We start from the raw sequence: 22650 nt of genomic DNA on the forward strand, positions 1-22650 counted from the left end.
ACCAACTCTGGCGGTACTATGCTCTCGCGCACTACTGTGATTTCGGTCCCAGTGTCGAGAATTGCGTTAATCCGTCGGTTCTGGCATGCCAAAGAAATCGGCTTCAATTCGCTCATTGCGACAACTCCGCCCTGCGTCGCTACGCGTGCCGAGAGTTTTTCCCCATTTGTGTGGGGAGCCTTCTGCACTGTTGGTCCCCCGCCGTGTGGGCAGTCAGCCCTTCTATGCCCCATTGAGCCGCACGAGAAGCACCCTTTGTACCTCTGCTTTAAGTCTGGCCGCTGCTCGGTTCCTGTCTCTCGCTTAGGGGGGCCCGCGTCTCGCCTTCCTTCTCGCCCGCCAAAGCCTCCCGCGCCTCCCGGTTCACGCTTTTTGACCGCGCTATTCTTTCCTTGGGCCTCTTCAAAATTTTGAAGCAAAGTGGCAAGCTCTGGTGCTTTCTTCCACCTTTCACCTTCTTGCAAGATTACATAGCGAAGGGCGTCTTCCGACAGTGTGTTTTTTAACTGGTCGGCCACTAGCAATTCGGCCAGCTCCTCAAACGTTTTGGCTCCCCTTGCATCTGCATAGAAGTTAAAATAACTCTGCAGGCGGGTTGCGAACGCTTTCCAGCCTTCGTTGGGTAATTTTTGGGACCCCATGAATCGTCTGCGGTACTCTCCTGCAGAAAGTTTAAGCTCTTCCAAAACCACTTTCTTCAGAACCTCATACTCGCGATGCTGTGCCGGTGTCAAGCGCGTTGACAGGAACTGAACTTTTTCCGCAACTAGCGGGAATACAATGTGGCCCCACAAGTCCCTTGGTACCTCGTAAGCCTCTAGCGTATGTTCGACTGACTCGAACCAGACCGGAACTTCTGCCTCTGCCGGGAACTTCGGGATCGCACCGGATAGCCATTTTGAGTAGCGACCGAACTCAGCGCGGGCGTCGTTTCTCTCCACGACAGCGGCGTTCTTCGCCGCGCTTCCTTCCTTACTTGCTTTAAATTTTGCTAGCTCAAGCTCAAGTTCGAGAGCTCGAACTCTCAGTTCCTCCCTTTTCACCTCCATAGCCGTCTGGCTATCGGAAATCTCAGTTACGGATAAACTGTCCTCAGTTACCACCGTCTCATCTGTAGCGCTCATTTTCCCCGCCTTTCGCCTGTCCGGGTTTAAATGTGCGAACCGGGTGTTCATGCACCCCTCGTAATCCTACACAGACAGTAATGCTTACGCCAAAATGAAGGGCAAAGAGGACTCACTCGCTTGTCGGAGCAGAAGTTGGCTTCCGACCTTCGTCGCCTCTCCCTTGTCCTTCCTACTGTCGTTGTCTCCAGCCTCCTTGTAGCCGATGATCAGGATCGCGATGCCTGCAGCCGGTCCTGATGACGCGCCGCTGCAGCTCCCCTTCGGGATCTTTGTTTCAGCAGCCGGTCCTTTTGACGCGCCGCTGCTTGCTCCAGATCAAGCCCTTGGTGCCTGCAACCGGTCCTCTTGACACGCCGCTGTACGCTTCACCTCGGGATCTTGGTTTCAGCAGCCGGTCCTTATGACGCGCCGCTGCTTGCTCCAAATCAAACCTTTGGTGCCTACAGCCGGTCCTTGTGACGCGCCGCTGCACTCTTCACCTCAGGATCTTGATTTCAGCAGCCGGTCCTTTTGACGCGCCGCTGCTCGCCTCAGCGGTAGCCTCCTGGCTGCCGCTGTCCTTGCTGCTGCTTCTCTTGTCTGCTCTCCTGGAATGCCGCTTCCCTCCTGCGTCTGCGTTGCAGGAACGTCGTCGTCTCTCCGCTGTGCTCCCACAGGATCCTCGTCGACTGCGCCAGTGAATTTTCGTTGTTCTTCACGAAATTAGGTTCTTTTCGGTGACTTGAAGACGTGGCAAATTGCACCACAAGTGCGCCCCGTCCAAGATTGTGATCAGAGACGACGAAATATGGATAACGACACTTCAGAGTTACAAAGAGATTAACTGAAGTTTATATACAAAACTTTACAATATTTACAGCAAGGTTAGGCAAAATATACATGGATCTGGCTAGCTCGGCCTAGCCGAAGATGTACACATCAAGCCATAGCTCAGAACATCAGACTGGTCTCTCGGGCTTGGTTTTAAGCCCTCCGTGTCCAGCCCACATTTCAGTTGCGTCCAATCGCCACGAACTTCAACATGATTGGTTCGTGGCCACGTGCGACTTCAGCAGTGTGAGTGAAACCCTTTCCCCACAACGAAAGAAAGAAAAACACGAAACACAAAATGTCACATGCTGTCCACATTCCACTGCACACCTTGCCGCGTTCTCGCGTCAAGAGCATCAAAGCAAATGAGCAGGGTCTTTAGCGGACCGCCGCCATCTATCGCCCCCGCTCTTCCTAGAACTTGTAAAGTTCGTGACCTCCGGCTTAGCGGCGGCGCGCCGAAAAGACGCCCGGTTGGCTGGTCCTCCCGCGGACATCTTCCCTTTTGTTCAACGTTCCCCATCACTCTTCCCCCGGCGCCGAACGTCACCTTTCTGTCTGGACGCGGCGTGTCTATGAACGGACGTTTCAACCGCGACGGCGGTGTCGTGTCGGCTCATATGAAAAGCATACTACAGGTATGCACAAAGCAGCTTAACTTCCCCCTCTTGGGTCTCGATCGCCTGTCAGCCGCCCGGTGACACTCGTCACTCTAATGGCATTCCCGTGATTCGCGGCGCCTACTCGTCTGCATGCAGCTAGCACAAATTCATGCTACAAGCAAACCTACCACGAGGTACTGAGTACATAGCCGCTAATCCGGGGGTGCCTAGCGATACCTTACAGTTGCGTACTCTGAAGAAATACACATGAGAAACCTCGAGTCCGCCTCTTGGGTCTACAACCCGGTTAATACGTCCTAGGTTTGATTTTTTGGTATTTATGACATTTTCTCTTTTATTGTGCCATTATGGTAGTAGTCAATGACACAGGCATCCTATTTAATTGAACAGAAAATACTGATGCTTAAGATTTCTGTTTTTTCATCCTGCATCAATTATTGGGCAAGTGGATGTTACTCTTCCTTTGGACACGATACAAGATTTTGTTGGAGGAGGTGTTCATACGCCTCGCGGTAAAAGTGTAAGAAATGAATGCGCTTAAGTAGCTAGTGAGTCGCTGGAGAAAGATTTGATGTTGGGAAAGGTTGAGGGTCGCCGGAGAAGGGGTAGGCAGCGAACGCGATGGTTAGATGCATTCTCGAGGCATTGCAGATGAAGCTATGTGATGTTAAGAAGATAGTGAGAGACCGGAAAGCGTGGCGTGACATGGTCCATAGGGTCACGAAGAGTCGGACACGACTGAACGCCTGAACTGAACTGAACTGAACTGAACATCGTCTTTTAGGCTAAGCTAAGGATTGTAGTTACAATCTTTACGAAGAGCGTGAAACAGCCATTCAGTAGTTATGCAAACTGTGCTGGCGTTATACGCATGCGATCCGGAACAAATGTATGCCTTTACTATATGTACAGCCTCGTCCACTTCTAGCTAAAACATGGTGACTGCTTTTAAAGCGTCATTACATCCGAACTGTCCGCACAGTAAAGCTAACTGGCAGGCCATGTGAAGCAGCACTTTCGGGTCCCTCTGTGATTGCATCGCTTTGTATCGATATGCACCTGGGTTGGACGTTATGTCGCTTTGAAAGCTGTGACCGTGTTATAGCTAGAAGTGGATGATACTAGCTGTAGGTCGATGTCGATTAAATCAACGTCATGGAAAAAAAGGCCCGTTCAAGGGACACTGAAGGACGTCTCAGTAGCGTAAGGTATCGCATAACATTTATCTTACAGCTTCCTTTGAAGGCATTATACTTAGAAGACATCACATATTGTTGGAAATCTCAATAACTTCTTCCCTGGTGTGCTACGTTGCTACCATGCTAAAATATTAGCTGTTGTTTAGCTTCTAATAAAACCTTAAGTTACGGCAGAGCTATCTGCATGGCTACGCTTAGGTGCGGCTAGGAATTATTAACACGATTTTGCACATAGTAGTTTACTCTATGTGGCGCAGCGGTGGCGTAGCGGTAGAACATCCGCCTCGCATGCAAGAGGACCGGGGTTCAAATCCCGGTACCGCGCAATTCTCCACCGGATGAAAAAAAAAAATCCGCGTGTCGATGGAATTGCATATACAGGTTTGGGGTGCGACCTGATGCCGGTGAACACCTCCGGCAACGCACTCCCTCACCAGAACAGGAGTTGGCCACCCTGGTGCAGTAATTGGCCACAACCTCCTATGATAAGCTCCATAAAACCCCGGCCCTCAGTCACCAGCGGCTGCGGAACAACTGACCACGGCGGCGGTCAGACCTGTGACGCAGCAGGGGGTGCTAAGAAAGCCTGGCTCCGCTGTACAGGCAGCCATTGGAAACTGACCCTGGCAACATTTAATGCTAGAACTCTAGCTAGTGAAGCTAGTTTAGCAGTGCTGTTAGAGGAACTAGAGGGCATGAAATGGGATGTCATAGGGCTTAGTGAGGTTAGGAGGCCGAATGAGGCATATACTGTACTGAAGGATGGGCATGTACTGTGTTATCGAGGTTTACCAGAAAGGCGACAACTAGGAGTAGGTTTCCTTGTCAATAAGTATATAGCGGGTAATATAGATGAATTCTATAGTATTAATGAGAGGGTTGCAGGCATCGTAATTAGACTTAATAAGCGGTATAAACTGAAGGTTGTACAGGCCTATGCACCTACATGTAGTTATGATGACCAGGCAGTTGAAAGCTTCTATGAAGATGTAGAATCGGCAATGCGAAAAGTAAAGACGCAGTATACTGTACTAATGGGCGACTTCAATGCCAAGGTAGGGAAAAAACAGGCAGGAGACAAGGCAGTAGGTGACTATGGCATTAGTTCTAGGAATAGCAGAGGGGAGTTACTAGTTGAGTTTGCAGAGCGCAATAACTTACGAATCATGAATACCTTCTTCAGCAAACGGAAAAACCGAAAATGGACATGGAAAAGTCCTAACGGAGAGACTAAAAATGAAATCGACTTCATAATGTGTTCAACCCCCGCCATTGTGCAGGATGTAGAGGTAATCGGGAAAGTTCGATGTAGTGACCACAGGATGGTGAGGTCCCGAATTAACCTAAATCTGAAGAAGGAACGCAATAGATTAGTAAGAAAGAAACCCATCAACGAATTAGCGGTGAGGGGGAGGGCAGAAGAGTTCAGGATCTCGCTACAGAATAGGTATTCAGCTCTAACTGAGGATGGCGACATTACCCTAGAGGCAAGGAACAATAATTTCAGAGATATCATTACTGAGTGCGCGGTAGAAGTAGGCGGTAGGATAGTTAGAGAGGATACCGGTAAGCTGTCTAAGGAGACGAAAGATTTGATTAAGAAACGGCAGAGTATGAAAGCTTCCAATCCAACAGACCAGATCGAATTGGCCGAGATATCAAAGCTAATCAATAAGCGCAAGGTGGCCGATATAAGGAAGTATAACATGGAGAAAATTGAGCATGCTGTAAAGAACGGGGGAAGCCTTAAAGCGGTAAAGAAGAAATTGGGCATAGGCAAAAACCAGATGTATGCGATAAGGGACAAGGCGGGCAACGTCATCACTAATATGGACAAGATAGTCAAAGTAGCCGAGGAGTTCTATACAGATCTCTACAGTAGCCAAAGTAGTCAGGACCGTAATGAGATTGGCGGTAGGGAAAAACAGTCAGACGTTCCACCAGTGACGAAGGACGAGGTCAAGAAAGCACTAGAAACTATGAAAAGGGGGAAATCAGCTGGAGAGGATCAGATAACTACAGATTTGCTGAAGGACGGGGGGGATATCGTGCTAGAAAAACTGGCCACCCTGTATACGCAGTGCCTGGTGTCATCGACGGTACCGGAAGCATGGAAGAATGCAAACATTATCCTCATTCACAAGAAAGGGGACTCTAAGGACCTTAAAAATTACAGACCAATCAGCTTACTGTCTGTTACGTATAAGGTATTTACTAAGGTAATCGCTAATAGAATCAGGACAACCTTAGACTGCAATCAAGCAAAGGATCAAGCAGGGTTTCGGAAACGGTACTCTACTATCGATCATATCCATACCATCAATCAGGTGATAGAAAAATGCTCGGAATATAACCAGCCCTTATACATAGCATTCATTGATTACGAAAAAGCATTTGACTCAGTTGAAACCTCGGCGGTGATGCAGGCATTGCAAAATTAGGGGGTAGACGAGCCATACGTGAAAGTGCTGGAAGATATATATAGTGGCTGCACAGCAACCATAGTTCTACATAAAGAAAGCAACAAAATTCCCATAAAGAAAGGTGTTAGGCAAGGAGACACAATCTCCCCAGTACTATTCACAGCTTGTTTAGAGGAAGTATTCAGAGACTTGGAATGGGAGCAGTTAGGGATAAGGGTAGATGGAGAATACCTCAGTAATCTGCGATTTGCTGATGACATTGCCTTGCTAAGCAACTCGGGAGATGAACTGCAAATAATGATTGATGACCTAGACAGGAAAAGTAGAAAGGTAGGCTTGAAAATCAATATGCAGAATACTAAGGTAATGTTCAACAGCCTCGGGAAGGAACAGGAGTTTACATTAGGTAGCGAAATACTGGAAGTAGTAGGCGAATATATCTACTTAGGACAGGTAGTAACCGCAGATCCGGATCATGAAAAGGAAATAACAAGAAGAATAAGATTGGGATGGAGCGCATTTGGCAAGCACTCGCAGATTATGACTAGCAGCTTACCGGTATCGCTCAAGAGGAAAGTATACAACAGTTGCATCTTGCCTGTACTCACCTATGGGGCTGAAACGTGGAGGCTAACCAAGAGAGTTCTACTTAAGTTGAGGACAACCCAGAGGGCTATGGAACGAAAAATGGTAGGGGTAACATTAAGAGATAGAAAGCGTGCAGAGTGGGTCAGAGAAATAACTCAAGTTAACGACATTCTAGTGGAAATTAAGAAGAAGAAATGGACATGGGCAGGACATGTAGTGCGAAGAGAGGATAACCGATGGTCGCTGAGGGTAACAAACTGGATTCCAAGGGAAGGAAAGCGTAGCAGGGGGCGCCAGAAAGTTAGGTGGGCGGATGAGATTAAGAAGTTCGCAGGGGTCAAGTGGATGCAGCTAGCACAGAACCGAGTTAAGTGGAGAGATATGGGAGAGGCCTTCGCCCTGCAGTGGGTATAATCAGGCTGATGATGATGATGATGATGAGTTTACTCTATGGTTTCAGCTTTATTTATGCTATAGGGGACACGTTTGACCACTAAAGTGCGATGAGGCAAAAGCCTCTACCGCGCAGGGTCGGAAGCCCTCCACTACGGCACCTCTTTCTCTCTGTTTTCACTCCCACCTTTGCGATGACACGACCGTGTAGGCTACCAGCCAACATATTAAGCCCCGCTTTAACCGAGCCGTATGAACGTGCCTGCGTGGCCTAGGGATAACGTGAATGCAAGGGCCTTGGCAAGCTGATTGTGATATCACCCTCCCATATGAAAGGAGAGGCCCGTGTTGGCAGCTCCTGCCAAAGGTAATTTCCGGAAGTCCTACGTTCCGTTAGTGATCGGTCATGTCAACTGCCAGCAACCGCCTCCCACGACTTCTTCCTTCTTCGCTCTTCGGACAGGCACGGACAGGCACCTGACAGTCATAGCGAAAGGGCGGGACTTTGACCAATGTAGCTCTCTCTACAAAAAAAAAAAAAAAAAAAAAGCGCTTCGTGGTCTGCACCTTACGTACCCGCCTGAACCCGCCTGGGTGGGGCAGTGGTTAGGGCTCTCGACTACTGTTCCCAAAGATGCGGGATCAAATCCCTGCCTCGGCGGCCACTTTTCGACGGAGGCGAGAAGCAAAGCGCCCGTATGCTGTGCGATGTCAGTGCAAGTTAAAGGACCCCAGGTGGTCGAAATTTCCGGCGTCCTCCACTACGGCATCTCTCATAGCCTTAGTCGCGTTGGGACATTAAACCCCCTAAACCAAACCAGAACCAACTTACCCGCCTGGTGAGAAAACGGCTCTAGTTCGAGTCATAATGCCGGTCAGTTTATTGTATTGAACTACTTCTATGTTGTAGTCATCTTAGTTACTGCCATTTTTAGGAGTAGCATTGAATTTTGACAAGGCCAACCACAACAACAACGCCGGGATGATGTTTTCGCGCAATGGGGCTTCTGATTGTTTCGCATTTACTACTAGCGAACACTTAAGCATCGTCTTTAAGAATATGACCACAACAGCATTAATATATAATTAGCACCGTCCAAGGTTCCACATCCCACGCAGACACGAGCACAGTTCGGCCTTCCATAAGTCACAATCATCACATGAACAAGCATGCGACCTACACATTGTAACGGCCTCTTGACTTGTACCATTAGAAACGCCGTAAACTAGCGCCTCCATGTGACCATTATTGAGTGGGCGCTTTTCAAAGAGCGCGGCAGCTGTGCTTCTGACTCCTTGTCAATCGAAAACCTGTCACAACCCCACAAGGCCGACCACAGCTGCCAATAGACGTCTCCGGGAACCTAGGGCGATTCAGCGAACTAGGCTCCAACTGGTGCATCTGGGGATTTTTCGCTCACACCGCCGACATTGACGACACCGACCTTTTTTGCGCCAAGAAAATAGTAAGCTATTAGAAAATATATATAAAAAAAAAGATATTACCTGCACCACGGGAAATGACAAAGTAGAAAAATTAAGTCTACTTAACTTGAACTTATGCGATAGAGAACATTGGCGACACAAGCATACTAGAAACAATGCGGCTTCAAATTTTTTTCTTTGTAGTAACAGCATTTGAGATGCTTTAAGGGATACACGTATGCCGTCTTTATTTTATGATTGTCCATTTAAAGAAATTGTATGACCAGGCTGACTTTGAACCACAGTGGCACTCATTCTTAGTGATGTGCTCTACATTTCCTCTTACTTAGAATTACTTGTTTTATGCTATTGTGCATCGTGTTGATTTCATGCTATTTTCCTAATCATTTATACATAGTTTACATAGTTCATGTACATAGGATATTGTTTCAGTGCTATAAATACCATGTTTAAAAAAACCCAGGTCGCGATCCCGGCTGGCGATCCGAGGGATGGAGGTTTGATTGCTGGTGGAGACAGGATTTATTTATTAATTTCTTAATCATTTGTACATAGTCCATGTACATAGGATATTGTTTCAGTTGCAATAAATACCATGTTTAAAAAAACCCAGGTCGCGATCCCAGCTGGCGATCCGAGGGATGGAGGTTTGATTGCTGGTGGAGACAGGATTTGTTTATTAATTTTTAATCATTTGTACATAGTCCATGTACAGAGGATATTGTTTCAGTGCAATAAATACCATGTTTAAAAAAAAACAGTTCGTGGCGCCGTTGGTAAAAGCTCTAGGCTGGCGATACAAGGGATGGAGGTTGGATTGCTAGTGGAGACAGGATTTATGTATTAATTTTTAACTGTCATCCTCACGGTAGACGAGAATAATTATGATGAGCGTTTCAGGATCCCAGGTGTGGCGTAGTTGATTAAAAGTGCTCGGCAGGGGTTCCGAGGAGTGACGGTTCGACTCCTGGTGGAGACGAGGTTTTCATTTTTCTGATCACTTTATTTACGGTTTCGGGTGATGACGTTATTTGGTTGACAGCTATAGTGTGACAGGACGAAAGAACGCTGACAGTACAAGCCATTAAATGCTTCCGCCTTAATTAATGCCCACTGTGCCCTATATAAGCTTCATATCATGAGGCAGGAATTTCATAGACCACTTTTGATCTCCATGCAGCGTAGCGTCTCACGAGCTTCTAATTGCACTGATCTCAATTACGCCTCTGCAGATTCTCCTTCACTGTTAGAGCATAGTTCGCGCATTATTTTGTTAGAGAAAACCGTAATACACCCCACCTCTTTTCGCGACTATTTTCTACCTGTGCATGATTCTACAAGATCGCCTGTCTTAGAACAACCTTCCAAAATGTCTATGCTGGTATCCAATTGAAGCAGCAGCTTGAAATTCCCATTGGATACTGGTTTAGTGTATATATTTTCATATATGGGCTTTCCCTGAGTGGCACTTTGCATTGAAGCAATCGCACAGCGCTTCTATTGCTACTGAGAGGAAACACGCGAGGTACTACAAAAACATTCGGTGTACTCACAGTTCGCTTCTTCTCTGTCCGATAAAAGGTTTCATGCATGTGAAAACTGTAATGGGGCGTTTAATGATGGGCCAACTTTCGTAGCATGAGCATGGGGAGTCTGAGAACTACCTCATTAGCAACGGGTTGAGCTGGGGTTAAGTGATCCTGCTAGTATCGGTAAATGATTAATAACCAATAATCTCATAATCATAATTAATCTGCCTGGACTAGTATCGGTATACCTCCTTCAGCACGGTAGTGCACAAAAACTTTGCTTTTATAATGTATATACCTTGAAGGACGTATTTTCTGCGTAAGACGCTTTCTTCTGCCAGTCATCTCTACAGCTGTAGTACATTGTTCTTGTCACCAAGAGACAAAGCGTTATCAAGCTAACCTTATGATTGTGCTCCGGCTTGTTGCGTTGCAACCCCCCCCCCCCCCACCCCCTCGGGTCTTCTGGAAGGTGTATCTATTTCCTGTGGCCGGTAGCGTAGTGCCGAACAACTGTATCTTCACTCTTTCATATAAAAACAAGCCATAAATGTCTTTTTTGTTTTGCTGCACTTCAAGTTTCTTATTTTAGTTTAACACAGGGATCGCGTGTCTCTACTTTTCCTGGTTTTAATTAACAGCTTTACACTATATCGACGTAGAAAGTGGTGCACTGAATTTAAATCACCAGTTTGGCAAAGTCTCTGTTGAATAGTTCTTCAGGAAGCATCATTGGTTTTTCGTTCTGGCTTCTGATTGATTTTCATGATGGAAAATAGCGCGAAAGTACACGAAGGACGGAAGGAAGAAAGACACGGACAAGCGCTAACTCGCAACTGCAGGGTTTATTGCTGAAGCACGCAATAAATACAGGTCACATGAAAAAAATAACAGAAAAAACAAACGGCAAGAGAAGAGAGAGAGAAGCAGCCTCCTAAATGGGAAGCTAGGTCATAACATAGACAGTGATACACAGTAACACGTGCCACTCATTGCTGGGGGGGGGGGGAAGATACAGCTAAGTATAGATAAGTAAAGTTAATGTAAAGTAGAGTCTAAGAAATCAAATTCGCAATCTACCAAGTTAACCGACGGTTCGCTGACACACAAATTTTGACATTTTTTAATATAGTAAGCCTCCATAATTTCACGAACCAGCTTGTCACGATGTCTAAAAAGAACGGTGGCCATAGAAAAAAGCGGTGTGCACTTTTGATTCCCCTTATGGTTCTCTTTAATGCTACAAGCGCGGCAATGCTCCGGAAGATTACCAGACTGTTCTTTTAAGGAGTTGTGGTGTTCCCCAAGCCTAACGTTGAGACACCGCCCCGTTTGTCCTATGTAAACGCCTCCGCATGACAAAGGCAGCTTATACACCACGAATTTGTACCCTGTGGGATCGGCGTGGTGTATAAGCTGCCTTTGTCATGCGGAGGCGTTTACATAGGACAAACGGGGCGGTGTCTCAACGTTAGGCTTGGGGAACACCACAACTCCTTAAAAGAACAGTCTGGTAATCTTCCGGAGCATTGCCGCGCTTGTAGCATTAAAGAGAACCATAAGGGGAATCAAAAGTGCACACCGCTTTTTTCTATGGCCACCGTTCTTTTTAGACATCGTGACAAGCTGGTTCGTGAAATTATGGAGGCTTACTATATTAAAAAATGTCAAAATTTGTGTGTCAGCGAACCGTCGGTTAACTTGGTAGATTGCGAATTTGATTTCTTAGACTCTACTTTACATTAACTTTACTTATCTATACTTAGCTGTATCTTCCCCCCCCCCCCCCCCCAGCAATGAGTGGCACGTGTTACTGTGTATCACTGTCTATGTTATGACCTAGCTTCCCATTTAGGAGGCTGCTTCTCTCTCTCTTCTCTTGCCGTTTGTTTTTTCTGTTATTATTTTTTTCATGTGACCTGTATTTATTGCGTGCTTCAGCAATAAACCCTGCAGTTGCGAGTTAGCGCTTGTCCGTGTCTTTCTTCCTTCCGTCCTTCGTGTACTTTCGCGCTATTTTCCATCATGAATGTCAACCAACTCGCCCAACTTTCGGCATTACTTAATCTGATTGATTTCTTGCTGCGGCGTAATCAAAATCAAAACAGCAGAACAAGAAGCGGTAGAGGAAGCGACTACTGTCGACATTTCATTCCTGTCACCACCTCTATCATTGAGTTGATTGGAAGATGACAACGGATATATAGCTAGCAGTAAGAGTAAGGGCAGCGCCAGCACCCCTCCTGGATCGTGACCGCAATGCTGACGCGAGAGAAATCCTAGATTTCCTTTCTCTGAGTAAGTCTTTCTGGAGACGATAAAAAAAAAAAAAACTATACCGCTTTTTTGCCTCTCGCTTCCTCTTACGCGGGAGGCATTTCTCACATTAAGAAAAGAACACAGTGTCACTTTTGTGTCGTCTGGTCCGCCAGTTCTTTTTGCTAAAGCCTTCTGTCATTTGGTACGGTAGAACTGGAAGCCTCATTATACGTGACATTTCTATCAAATGATGCACGCTTGCCGCTTACTATAGACGGAGTTCTGTCCCCAAAAACCATGGTTTTTCAACAGCAGGAGGAATCTGGGAATAGTGAATCGATGGTAGAGCTGTCTATGTACTAAGCAATTTCTACCTTTGTCAATAGCTGACCATGCCTAAGGACGTACTTTTATTCTGACATAGATTACAACCTATTTTACGTAATATTTTGGTTTTGAAAACATACTCAGCGGAAGCTTGGTGTGCTGATAGGGCTTAAACCGCTGATAAATAGTTGAAAGAGCTCAAACATAATATATGGATTTCTAAAAATTGCCCCGGCTTGAGCATTCACTGGCTGAAAACGAGTGACTGTTAGCGTCACTGTAGGCTTTCTTCCTTTTATTTCTTGGTGGTGGTGGCCATTGACGAGACAGCGTTAGAGGCCTTCTTCTGCACCAAGTGTGGCGTCGGCATTGTCGGAATTGGTTTTGTCCGCTTTTCGGCGTCGATTTCCTGATGGAAAAAAATTATGGAGGACACTTAAGCTCCGTCTTTAACGGCTGATGCGACAGTGTAGGCTACCAGCCCACATATAAAGCCCCAAGTAAAATCTCAGGTTTTTTGTTGTCTTCAAATCTTCCGCACCTCTCCAAGGTGCTCGTCGATTCGGCAGGCGACGTGTAGTTCACACACACAAACACAATAAGACGAAGGACGACGAATTTGAAATAACACAGCTAAAATTAACTTTATATGACACAACCACAAGATACGTAAAAGTTATTTACAAAAGAGAGGCGACTACACTACAAGTAAGGCTGACAATGAAAACTACGCGTAGATCCACGAGCTGACACGCTAACCGCAACATGAACTCTTTGCTCTTTTTACGATGCTAAGTCGGGGCCTGCTTGCTACCGCTAGCTTCTCCGAGCGAAAATCAGAACCAAAACCGCCGATTGCTTCGCGGAGCGCTCTTACGGCGCTTTCGGTTGGGGGGGATGAGAGCAGAGGTGCCGAGCATTGCGGAGCGGTACAAGAGCACGCCGAGCAAGAGTGTAACTGTACTCTCACGGGAACGCTCTCTGCGTGTTGAGAGCAGCGCGCTATGACCACGTGACCGCACTTCTCTCCCCAGCATTCTCCACCTGCCCGCAGTGCGGCAGCTGCAAAACAGGGAGAGGCCAACACTCCGTGAAGAACCGCTTGTTTTGTATCCTGCCAGCAGGATACAAAACAAGCGGCGTACAAACTGCTGGCGTACAAACTGCTGGCGTACAAAACAAGTTTTGTACGCCAGCAGTGACCCGCAAACATGCATTCAGCACCTGAGCAATGCTTTACGCTCCTGACGCAAATTCACTTGATTCCGCAGAGCTCGCTGAGCGCCGACGTTTTGCAGCCGCCATTTTGAGCATCGCCGACTCAAAAGAAAAAAAAATATGGCGAGGCCGATATGACGCTTTATGCCATGTGAATTCCTATACACACGCTTTCTGCGAAAGAGCAGCCGGGAGTGCACTCGGGTGATCTCCGCGGAAGCCACTGAAAGCCAGTGATTCTACTCCTGCTCTCCCACTGGAGGGCGCCTGCTTGTCTGAGTTGAATTTCGAAGTGCTCTTGAGTGCACCTGCTCTCCCACTCGAATTCGCCATTAAATAACCACCGCCGAATTATCCAGAAGCGGAAGAGGAGCGGAAACACCTTAGCGCTGCCAAAGCTATGGTTCCCCCCTCGGCTCGCTAGAAAGACCTGGAATCTACTCAAACCATCCGTCAGCACGCGCGGCCTTCCCACGCGGAGTGAGGAGGAGGGCCGAGTCCGTGCCGAGGGATGCTCGCCTGAGTTAGCCCATGTCGACGACGGCGAGCAGGCGCAGCGCGGTGGCCGAGATTGCGCAATCGGTCTCGTTCCCGCCTCGAAGCTGCTCGAACCTTCCATCGCCGCTTTCTGCGGCACGCGCGCGCCGAAACATTAGAGAATAGGCCACCGCGGCCTTACACCCCGCTTTAACCAAGTCGTATGAATCTGCTTACGTAGCCTAGGAGTAACGCGAACCAGGGGTCTTGGCAGGCGGATTCTAATATCATCCTTCCAAGTGAAATGAGAGGCCTGGGTTGGCAGCTCCTGCCAAACATAATATCTGGCAACAATACGTTCATTATTGCTCAGTCATGTCAGCTTCCAGCTACCATCGGCCAACCCCATGCTCCTGAGTTTTCGCTCACAGTGCCGACGCCGGCCGCTGAAGCCGGATTTTCGGTGAACGGTGCCTTTAAAGCTATATTGTTAAGGGAAACGTAAGGGAAACATTAAAATCACGTGCGAGGTGGTGGCTGGCAGGTAATATTCCGTGTTTTTGATGTCACGAGGCATGACAGACTTGAAAGAAGCTGTGTTAACTACTGCTTTAATATCCAGAGGGAGGTGAGAATTGAACTCACCAGTAGCCTCAGATCCGAAGTAAAACATGTAAGCCCTAGGCCACGAATGCGTGCTTATACAGTGTCGCAAAACGCGCTGGTTAATATCTATGTCAGGTGGTCTTTCAGATATTGTGGTAGGTTACGTTAGGAAACGTTAGAATATATGGTCTACTATGTGCTGCGTCTTTGACTGCCCCATTGCAAATTTCAGAAGCGTATATGCTTGCATGCTCCGCCGTATTTTGTTTGTATACGTCGACAATGAGCGTTGTCAGCTTGAAAAGAAATAAATTATACGCCTGTCTTGTGATTTTATCGAGGTGGGCCACGATTATTCTCAAATATTTGACGTATAGGTGGCCGCACGCATCACGCTGAAGGTGTATCGATGTAATTGCATAGTCTGTAACGGCTTCGTATTCCACTTTAGTAGTAAATTTCCCCACACTTGAGATTAGCGCAACCGTCAAGCATTTCTAAGCGTTTCAAAGACCGCATAAGCCACGCGTCCGACTCGACGGCGCTGACAGTGGCACATTGCACAAGGCATATGCCTTGCGTGCATACGTAGGGCCACCCAGTAATGGATGTCGGAACCTTCTTAATGTTTTGGCTCTAGATTGTCGACCGTTATTTCATGGGATGGGTTTATCAAGAAAATCGAGCGGTAACCCGGCAGGGGTTAAGCCAAAGGAGTCAGGGGGAGGACCCTATCAACCCCGCCCTTGCCGCCTAACCCATTTTTGTTGAATAAATGTTTTCTGCTGCTGTTAATATATCGGTAACGACGTACAAAATAATATTCGAAAGCAATCGCGAAGGGCGCGGCAGTATTAAACGAGACGTTAAAAAGTATATTAGACTATACATTAAGTTATCTGCAAGCCTATGTCGGCCAATACATGTTATGATATGTACAATGTTTTCCAGCCGTCAAAGCTCCATGAACAGTATTAACCACTATAATACAAAATCATACATTGTTGCAATGTCCCCAAAAACTGGCGGGACAACATCGACCAGTGTATGCCAAAATATATCCGAAGTTGATAAGCCATCTATACTAAAAGACCACATTGATCAATATATACCATGTTACATGTAATGTTGGCAAGCCATCACAGCTGCCCGCACCATATCGACCACTATAACCCACGATGGATACAATATTTGGATGCCATCTGAACTAGTAATAAAATATCGACCATTATATGAGAGTTCATAATTCGATGGCAGGAGATTATTCAGTAGCATATATGTTACGATGTGTGGTATGTTGGCTAACCATTACAGCTCGTCCGGCAACATCGAGCAGTATACCCGAGGTTTGCACAACGGTGGAAAGTCAGCATTACTGGCGGAACGATATTGTCCATTGCATGTCAAGATATATTTAGTGTTGACGAGCCATCATACCGGGAGGACGTTATCAACCAAAGTATGCTATGAAGTGCGCAATGTCGTCCAGCCTTAATAGTTCGTCTGGCAACATCGGCCACTGTAACTGCAGATATACACAATCTTTAGAAAGCACTTAAACTGGCGGGATGATGTTGACCAATGTATGCCAATATATATTCGATGTTGTCAAGCCATCAATACAGGCAGGAAAATGTTGACCAATGTATGCCATCATCCGCGCAATATTGGCATGGCGTAGCAGATGGCCGGGCAGTATTGACAAGCATATATCATTGTCTATAGAATTTTGATAAGCAATTCTACATGCAAGGTCATTTTTGTCCGCTGTTTGCAGCTGATGCCAACACTGGGGGAACCTGTAATTCACTGGTCCAAGAGTAGTCAGTGTTATGGTATGAATGTAAAATTATTGGTAGCCTATTGACAACGCCGGGCCGCTGTCGGATCAATTTCCAATATCGGGCCCATCGCATGTGCTACCTGGGAAGGATTTAAACACTCAAAGTTTAGAAATCCTTCTCTCAGGACCAATTAAAGTCAAGCGAGTACGATGTCGCCCATGTTATAGAAACGCTGTAGCGGCATATACATAATACCTGGCCTCGACTTAGATAACTGACACTTTGCTTTCCGCAACCTGGATACTAGGTATATGCAAAGTTTGCAGTCGAAATGTTATGCATGATATGTAAGATTCCAAAGTAGCGGCTTAGACTAGCTTATTACACATAGCTTGGAAAACAAAACATGAAAAGAACGAGACCCGACTAGGTGTTTTTTTTTTTTCTTTCCTCTTCCTCTAGATTTTTTTACTTCGTTTTTCTCTCCTATCGAGAACCCATAGAAGAAGGATATGGCTAAATTTCGACTCCTTGAAGTTGCAGCAAGGGACGCTTTTTTTCCTTTTTGCCTTCACTGAATTGGAGTGCTGCGACCAGACTTCCATCTCGAGAATCGTGCAAAACCTTAGTATACCGAATTTTTGTAAGGCAGTTTCGATCAAAATCCGACTACGGGCTGTCACCTGAAACATTTTCACATATACAAAGCCGCCCAAGATGAATAACTGTATTACGCCGAATAGTTAAGGATATGTCATATCTTGATCAAACCTTTAACCAAATTCGTTTTTTTTTTTTTTTTTGCCAAAAGTAGCCAGGCCACAGGAGTTACTTCTCAGCTTTGTAGTCCATCCATTAGAGCATGCCCCCTAAGAGCTAAAAACAAGGAATGGTTGAGATAAGTGTTCTCCTTACCTTAAATATTTGATGTTTAAGGACTTGGGACGAAATACCTCCTCAGCTACCTGGTTTAGAATCAAACCTGGTCGCTTCGCGAGATTTCGCAAATACGACAAAATAAACACTAACTTTCTGAACGTTTCAAAGTCGCTTCAATGCGAAAAAAAGGGGCCTACAGTACTCGCATGGAAAGTTCCTCACGTGGTGTACTTTTGTCAAGGCGGCAATGTGAATACAGCTTTTCCTATTTTTTCAACACAGAATAATGGCGTTTATTTATTTTTTGCAGGAATGCTTTAGGCAGGTTCTCTGGAGAAGAATACTGCCAATCCTGGATGCCGACCTTCAGCTCAAGGTGTGGAGTGGCTTAGCGTTCGTCGGGGTCCTCGAGTACATCAAGTCACACCGCTGCACTCTTCGGGGCCTCTTTCGTGAGTCGTTTCCATACTTCACTGTCGGGGGGTCTTTTTCCCCGCACTCTCATTTTCCTAAAAGCACATCCGGCACGTACCACGCCATTGCACTGGATTCTGTGCGGCGGCATTTGGCTCTCCTTATGTATGTGAAGGTTATTCCTCTTACCCGTGCACACAGACAGCCAGGTCCTGCCTTTATGACTTGTATTCACTGTCTGCATTCGCAGCCGTCATCTCGTGTGCTCCATTTTGTTCGTCAGTGACGCATCACTGCAACCACACCATATCCCGGCACACGACACGGCTTTTAGACAGGCACACCAGGCTGCTTCCACAAAAAAAGGTTCACAGTTGCCTGCTCTTCACTTTGGCATTCCTTTCACTTTTGCAGCACTAGATCCGAGTGTTCTTTTACGCCCTTTACATTCTTCTTTCGATTATACTTGTTTAGAATTTTCTGCTTCAGAGAATATCTTTCTCTTTTTTCAGTAACCGCTGGTCTGTAGTCGATGCTCGCACTTGTGTCTTTCCTTAACAGCCTCAGTTGGCTGTCTTTTTCTTTCTCCTTTCTTGTTTGCTCCCTGTGCAAGGGGCTGCTGGCGCAAGCCTACTGTCCTAACCAGAGAGCGGCGGCTGCGCTTTTATTCGTGCCTGCTTCGCTGGTATTTCTTAATACACGCATTTCTCACAGCGGCTGTGCACCTATTGCCGAATTAACAAAGTGGTGATAGGATTGCTGCGGCCCTCAATCACATTGCCCTTGCATATAGTGTCCTTGAGAGAGAAGATCAGATATTTAAGCCTGAAACCAGGATTGGGGCTTGGTTTTGTGCGACACCTTTTCGTATTTTGAGGCCTTAAGATATGAGGCCGCTTTGAATACTTCTAATTTCTAAAAACAAAAACAAATTATTTCTCATGTTATATTTCACAAGCTTTCAAAATAATTTCTTAATGACTGGCAAAAATTATGTTTCTAACTAACAAAATTAAGAGTTCCGCTCGCCAAGTGACGAAAAATATTTCCCGGGTTTTGTGGTCTTGTTTTTTTTTTTCTTCCCAAGTTTGTTTGTGATCAAAGCAATTGTTTGAAGCTTGTATGTCTATTTTTGCCCGTATTCAGCAACAAAAATACTCACAAGAGGGGCGCCTCATATTTCAGCCACGGGGGTAGTGTACACTTGAGCCATCCAGTGTGAATTGAAAGATCTGTAGACTGCTTGGCCGCTGCTTCGTGTACTTCTGAGATTTCACTTCGCTATATACGCAGTTTAACCACATGGGGGTGGATGAGGGGGAGGGGGAGGGGCAGAGGTGACGAAAGCGACAGGTGATCAGCAGTGTATCAAGAAATCGTGATGACGCTATAAATTGAACGAAAAAAAAAAAAGAGGAAGGCAGTGACCGAGAGAAGGGGAGTATATACAAGATTAAGTAGGACCTTAGCTATAAATCTTGATAGACATTACTGTGCGAGATATATGCAGCTTTATTAATATTTTTGTTGTTTGCTTGGTCAAATCTCACTCTTCCGCTTTTTTTACCTGACCGTTCGTAACTGTTTTCCCCGAATATAATTTTTATTGAAACTACGCCCAATTTTTGTTCATCACATATCCCGCTGTGCAATGCACCACCAAAAATAATATCGAGTGATAAGTTTTTTCATTGTGGCTATGGTTTTAAAATCATTTTATATTTAAAAAAGAAGTTTCTGCATATTTCTTGATTTAAACAATTGATAGCGTCGTAATTACTTGAAAATATTTACAATATCATCAATTGTTTTTGATTCGTGTACAGCTTACGTCACTAAGCATTTAACTTAGAAAGCAATTTTTCTTGTGAACTGCTGACGTGGAATAAATATCTGGTATATTTTTCTTTTTGCAATAAAGGCAAGAAAGTTGGTACATTTCAGCGCTTCAATTAGAATTTATAAAGGCCATCTTGAGTACTGACCCGATTATCCTGGTTTTATTCAATATTACTATTAATGTGATTTCTTTTAAGAAGGAAAAAAAAAATAGCTCAAAGTCCTCAATGGGGCATAAGTTCGCCTAAAGGAAATAGTAAAGAAATCTCCGGGGATCAGAGTTATCTTCATCAAAAGCATAGTTGCGTTGACAATATCAGAAAATATGCGGCCGCCGGATTCAAGATTCCTGTCCTGCGAAATCTCATTTGCGCTCTGGACTTCGTGCCTTTTCATTGGTTTTTTAACCAATGAAATAGCTCGTACCTCGGCAAAAATTGTGGAACGCTGAAAAGTGGAGGATGAAAGTGCCTGTCTGCCTTTAAAAAATTATATGCAAGGGCTGAATTGATCGGAGAGTACACCGTAAACGAGCATTCTTTCAGTGCTTAGGCTCCCACACGTTCATTTATTGTGAAATTACTCAAACGCTCACCACCCACCGACCACGAGATTTCACCGATCTTGATTGCTTGTTTGTTTGTGCCGTCGCTCTGGTTGGCTAGGCTGTTTTGTGAAGTTCCATCCTCAAGGACTAACGCGCGTATTTCCACCTAAGACCAATGTAGCGCCTCCAACGGGCTATTCTCGCTGACTGTTCATTCAAGTTCGCCAGCTAATATAGAGAGGGATATAGCCTATGACTGGCAATTAAGTGACTATGACATCTTTCAGTGGTTTGCCATTAGAACAAAAAACAACATCGAACCAAGTTCAGACAGGTAGGGTTCGAACCCGGATGCTTGGTTCAGTATGTTTTTTTTTTTTTTTTCTTTCATCGCATCTGGGAGCGCGTCCGATGACAGAGATTTCCCATGCTTGGAAACTGTTATGCTCAAGCACTTAAATTTCTTTAGGTTACCTTCATGGTACGACGAGCGACCAGCGTCGGCTGGTTCTTTGAATGAAGATCGGTGACTCGACGCATGGCTTCCATTAGGAATGAGCTACCATTGACGAAACTGCAATAACGTTTGTAGGCTGAAATTATCAGCAGGATTTGTATATTCCTTTGCCAGGTTGGCATTTCAAGAAAGGTGTGGTAAACATAATTCGAAGTTGTGCCCACTTTTGAAGAGTCATGGAATAGTCTGAGATGTAGATACGCAATAAAAAAATAATGTTTGCTATGTGATTGGGCAATGAATGTCGTGAAAAAGCTTGGCAAACAAAAGGGACAAGCGGGCTTTGTCAGTTAAGAAAATAGTAACCAACTGACGAGTGAGGTGACAAAGAAAGTAAATTTAAACTTGAAAGTCCAGTGCCCCTTCTTGCAGACCATCAGGTATCTGCTTCGCAGTGGTCAGCATGAGCGGAAATTCACAACAATGCCTCTATCAGATTGCAGTTTGCAGATGACATGGCCGGGTATCGAATGGTCGACAGGTTGTGTGACGTCACGAGACTGCATAACGTAGCAGAGATAGCCACTCCTGTAAGGTGGGCGGGTTACATTGGGATGAAACCCGAAATCCTTGGATATCGAGACTCACACGCTAACCGCCGGATTCGCCGGCACTTTGACGGGGTGTTCAATTTATGTCGGGTGGACTGGAACAAATTGGGGTAGCTTAGTGCTGTATGGCAATGACAATGTGTGAGATATGTAACGCCCAAACTAAAAAATTAGTGATTAATCTTGGGAGAGAGCGCATGTAAGCGAAGGAAAACTTGCAAAGGAAACGGCGGACGCGAGCCATTAATGTCGTTGCATCATGCCTTCGTGTGCGGAGCATTATTGGTCTTCGATTTTTGTTTATCCAATCGTGCCTCGTTAATATGGACACTTTGGTTTCCGACCAAAACTGTCCATAAAGCGAGTCATCCATAATAACAAGTCATGAATAAAAACAAAAAGGATTTTATTGAGAAAAAAGAATTGCAATTACCGACTGCTTTTGTGCATAACGGTGTGCACTGTACTCAAAATTTCACAGAACACCAGCAATTTTGAGTGCATTATCCTTGTCATTGTTGTCTTCGAAAAATTGTAGTGCAGTCTGAAGCGACTCGCTTACCATGACACCCGTGATGTTGGGCTTTGTGTTGGTCGAACTTTCAAGCGTAGAGGTCCTTCGCCTGATATTCTTCTTGGCAGAAATGTTATAAATTTCTATCAGTTTGGACGGCACTCCGTCCTCATTGCACACACCTGTATATGTTTTAGTATCATTCATGAACCTCGTTTGTTCATACACAGCCTGGAACTAAAGGGTGAAACTGGACAACATTTCTAGTCGACAACTGTTGCTTTCCTATTCTATCGCCTCAGTAGCTCTCTACATATTTTCGTTTATATGTGCCTCTATTATGCAGGGGGTACACCTTCAAGAACGTCAGCTAGCAGCACAAAAATGGTTATTCATTTACGTCTTTTGACTTACTTTTAATACATTGGAAAGAATACTGGCTGCGACTTGTCAGTACTACGTGGCCATCGAAGACTCTCAAACTTTGCGCTAGAAATGAATTTTCATGTTTGTTATAATAAAAGGCAGGAATATACTCAAAAAAGGGGCAATATAGAAAGTAGCAGCAATATATTTCAAA

At 45.5% G+C, this 22650-nt stretch overlaps 1 protein-coding gene across 1 annotated transcript in view; it reads left to right on the forward strand.

The window, feature by feature from the left end:
* The first annotated feature begins 1344 nt into the window (after window positions 1–1344).
* The window catches only part of LOC146190485 (uncharacterized), a 175777-nt gene continuing 154471 nt past the window's right edge, over window positions 1345–22650 (forward strand). The window contains exon 1 of the mRNA XM_084600173.1: window positions 1345–1453. Coding sequence (XP_084456299.1) covers window positions 1345–1453 — 109 coding nt within the window. The remainder of the gene's footprint in view (window positions 1454–22650) is intronic.

The sequence above is a fragment of the Amblyomma maculatum genome, chromosome 4 (genome assembly GCF_055883805.1).
Source record: "Amblyomma maculatum isolate TAMU_Amacu chromosome 4, ASM5588380v1, whole genome shotgun sequence".
NCBI classification, from domain to species: Eukaryota; Metazoa; Arthropoda; class Arachnida; order Ixodida; family Ixodidae; genus Amblyomma; species Amblyomma maculatum.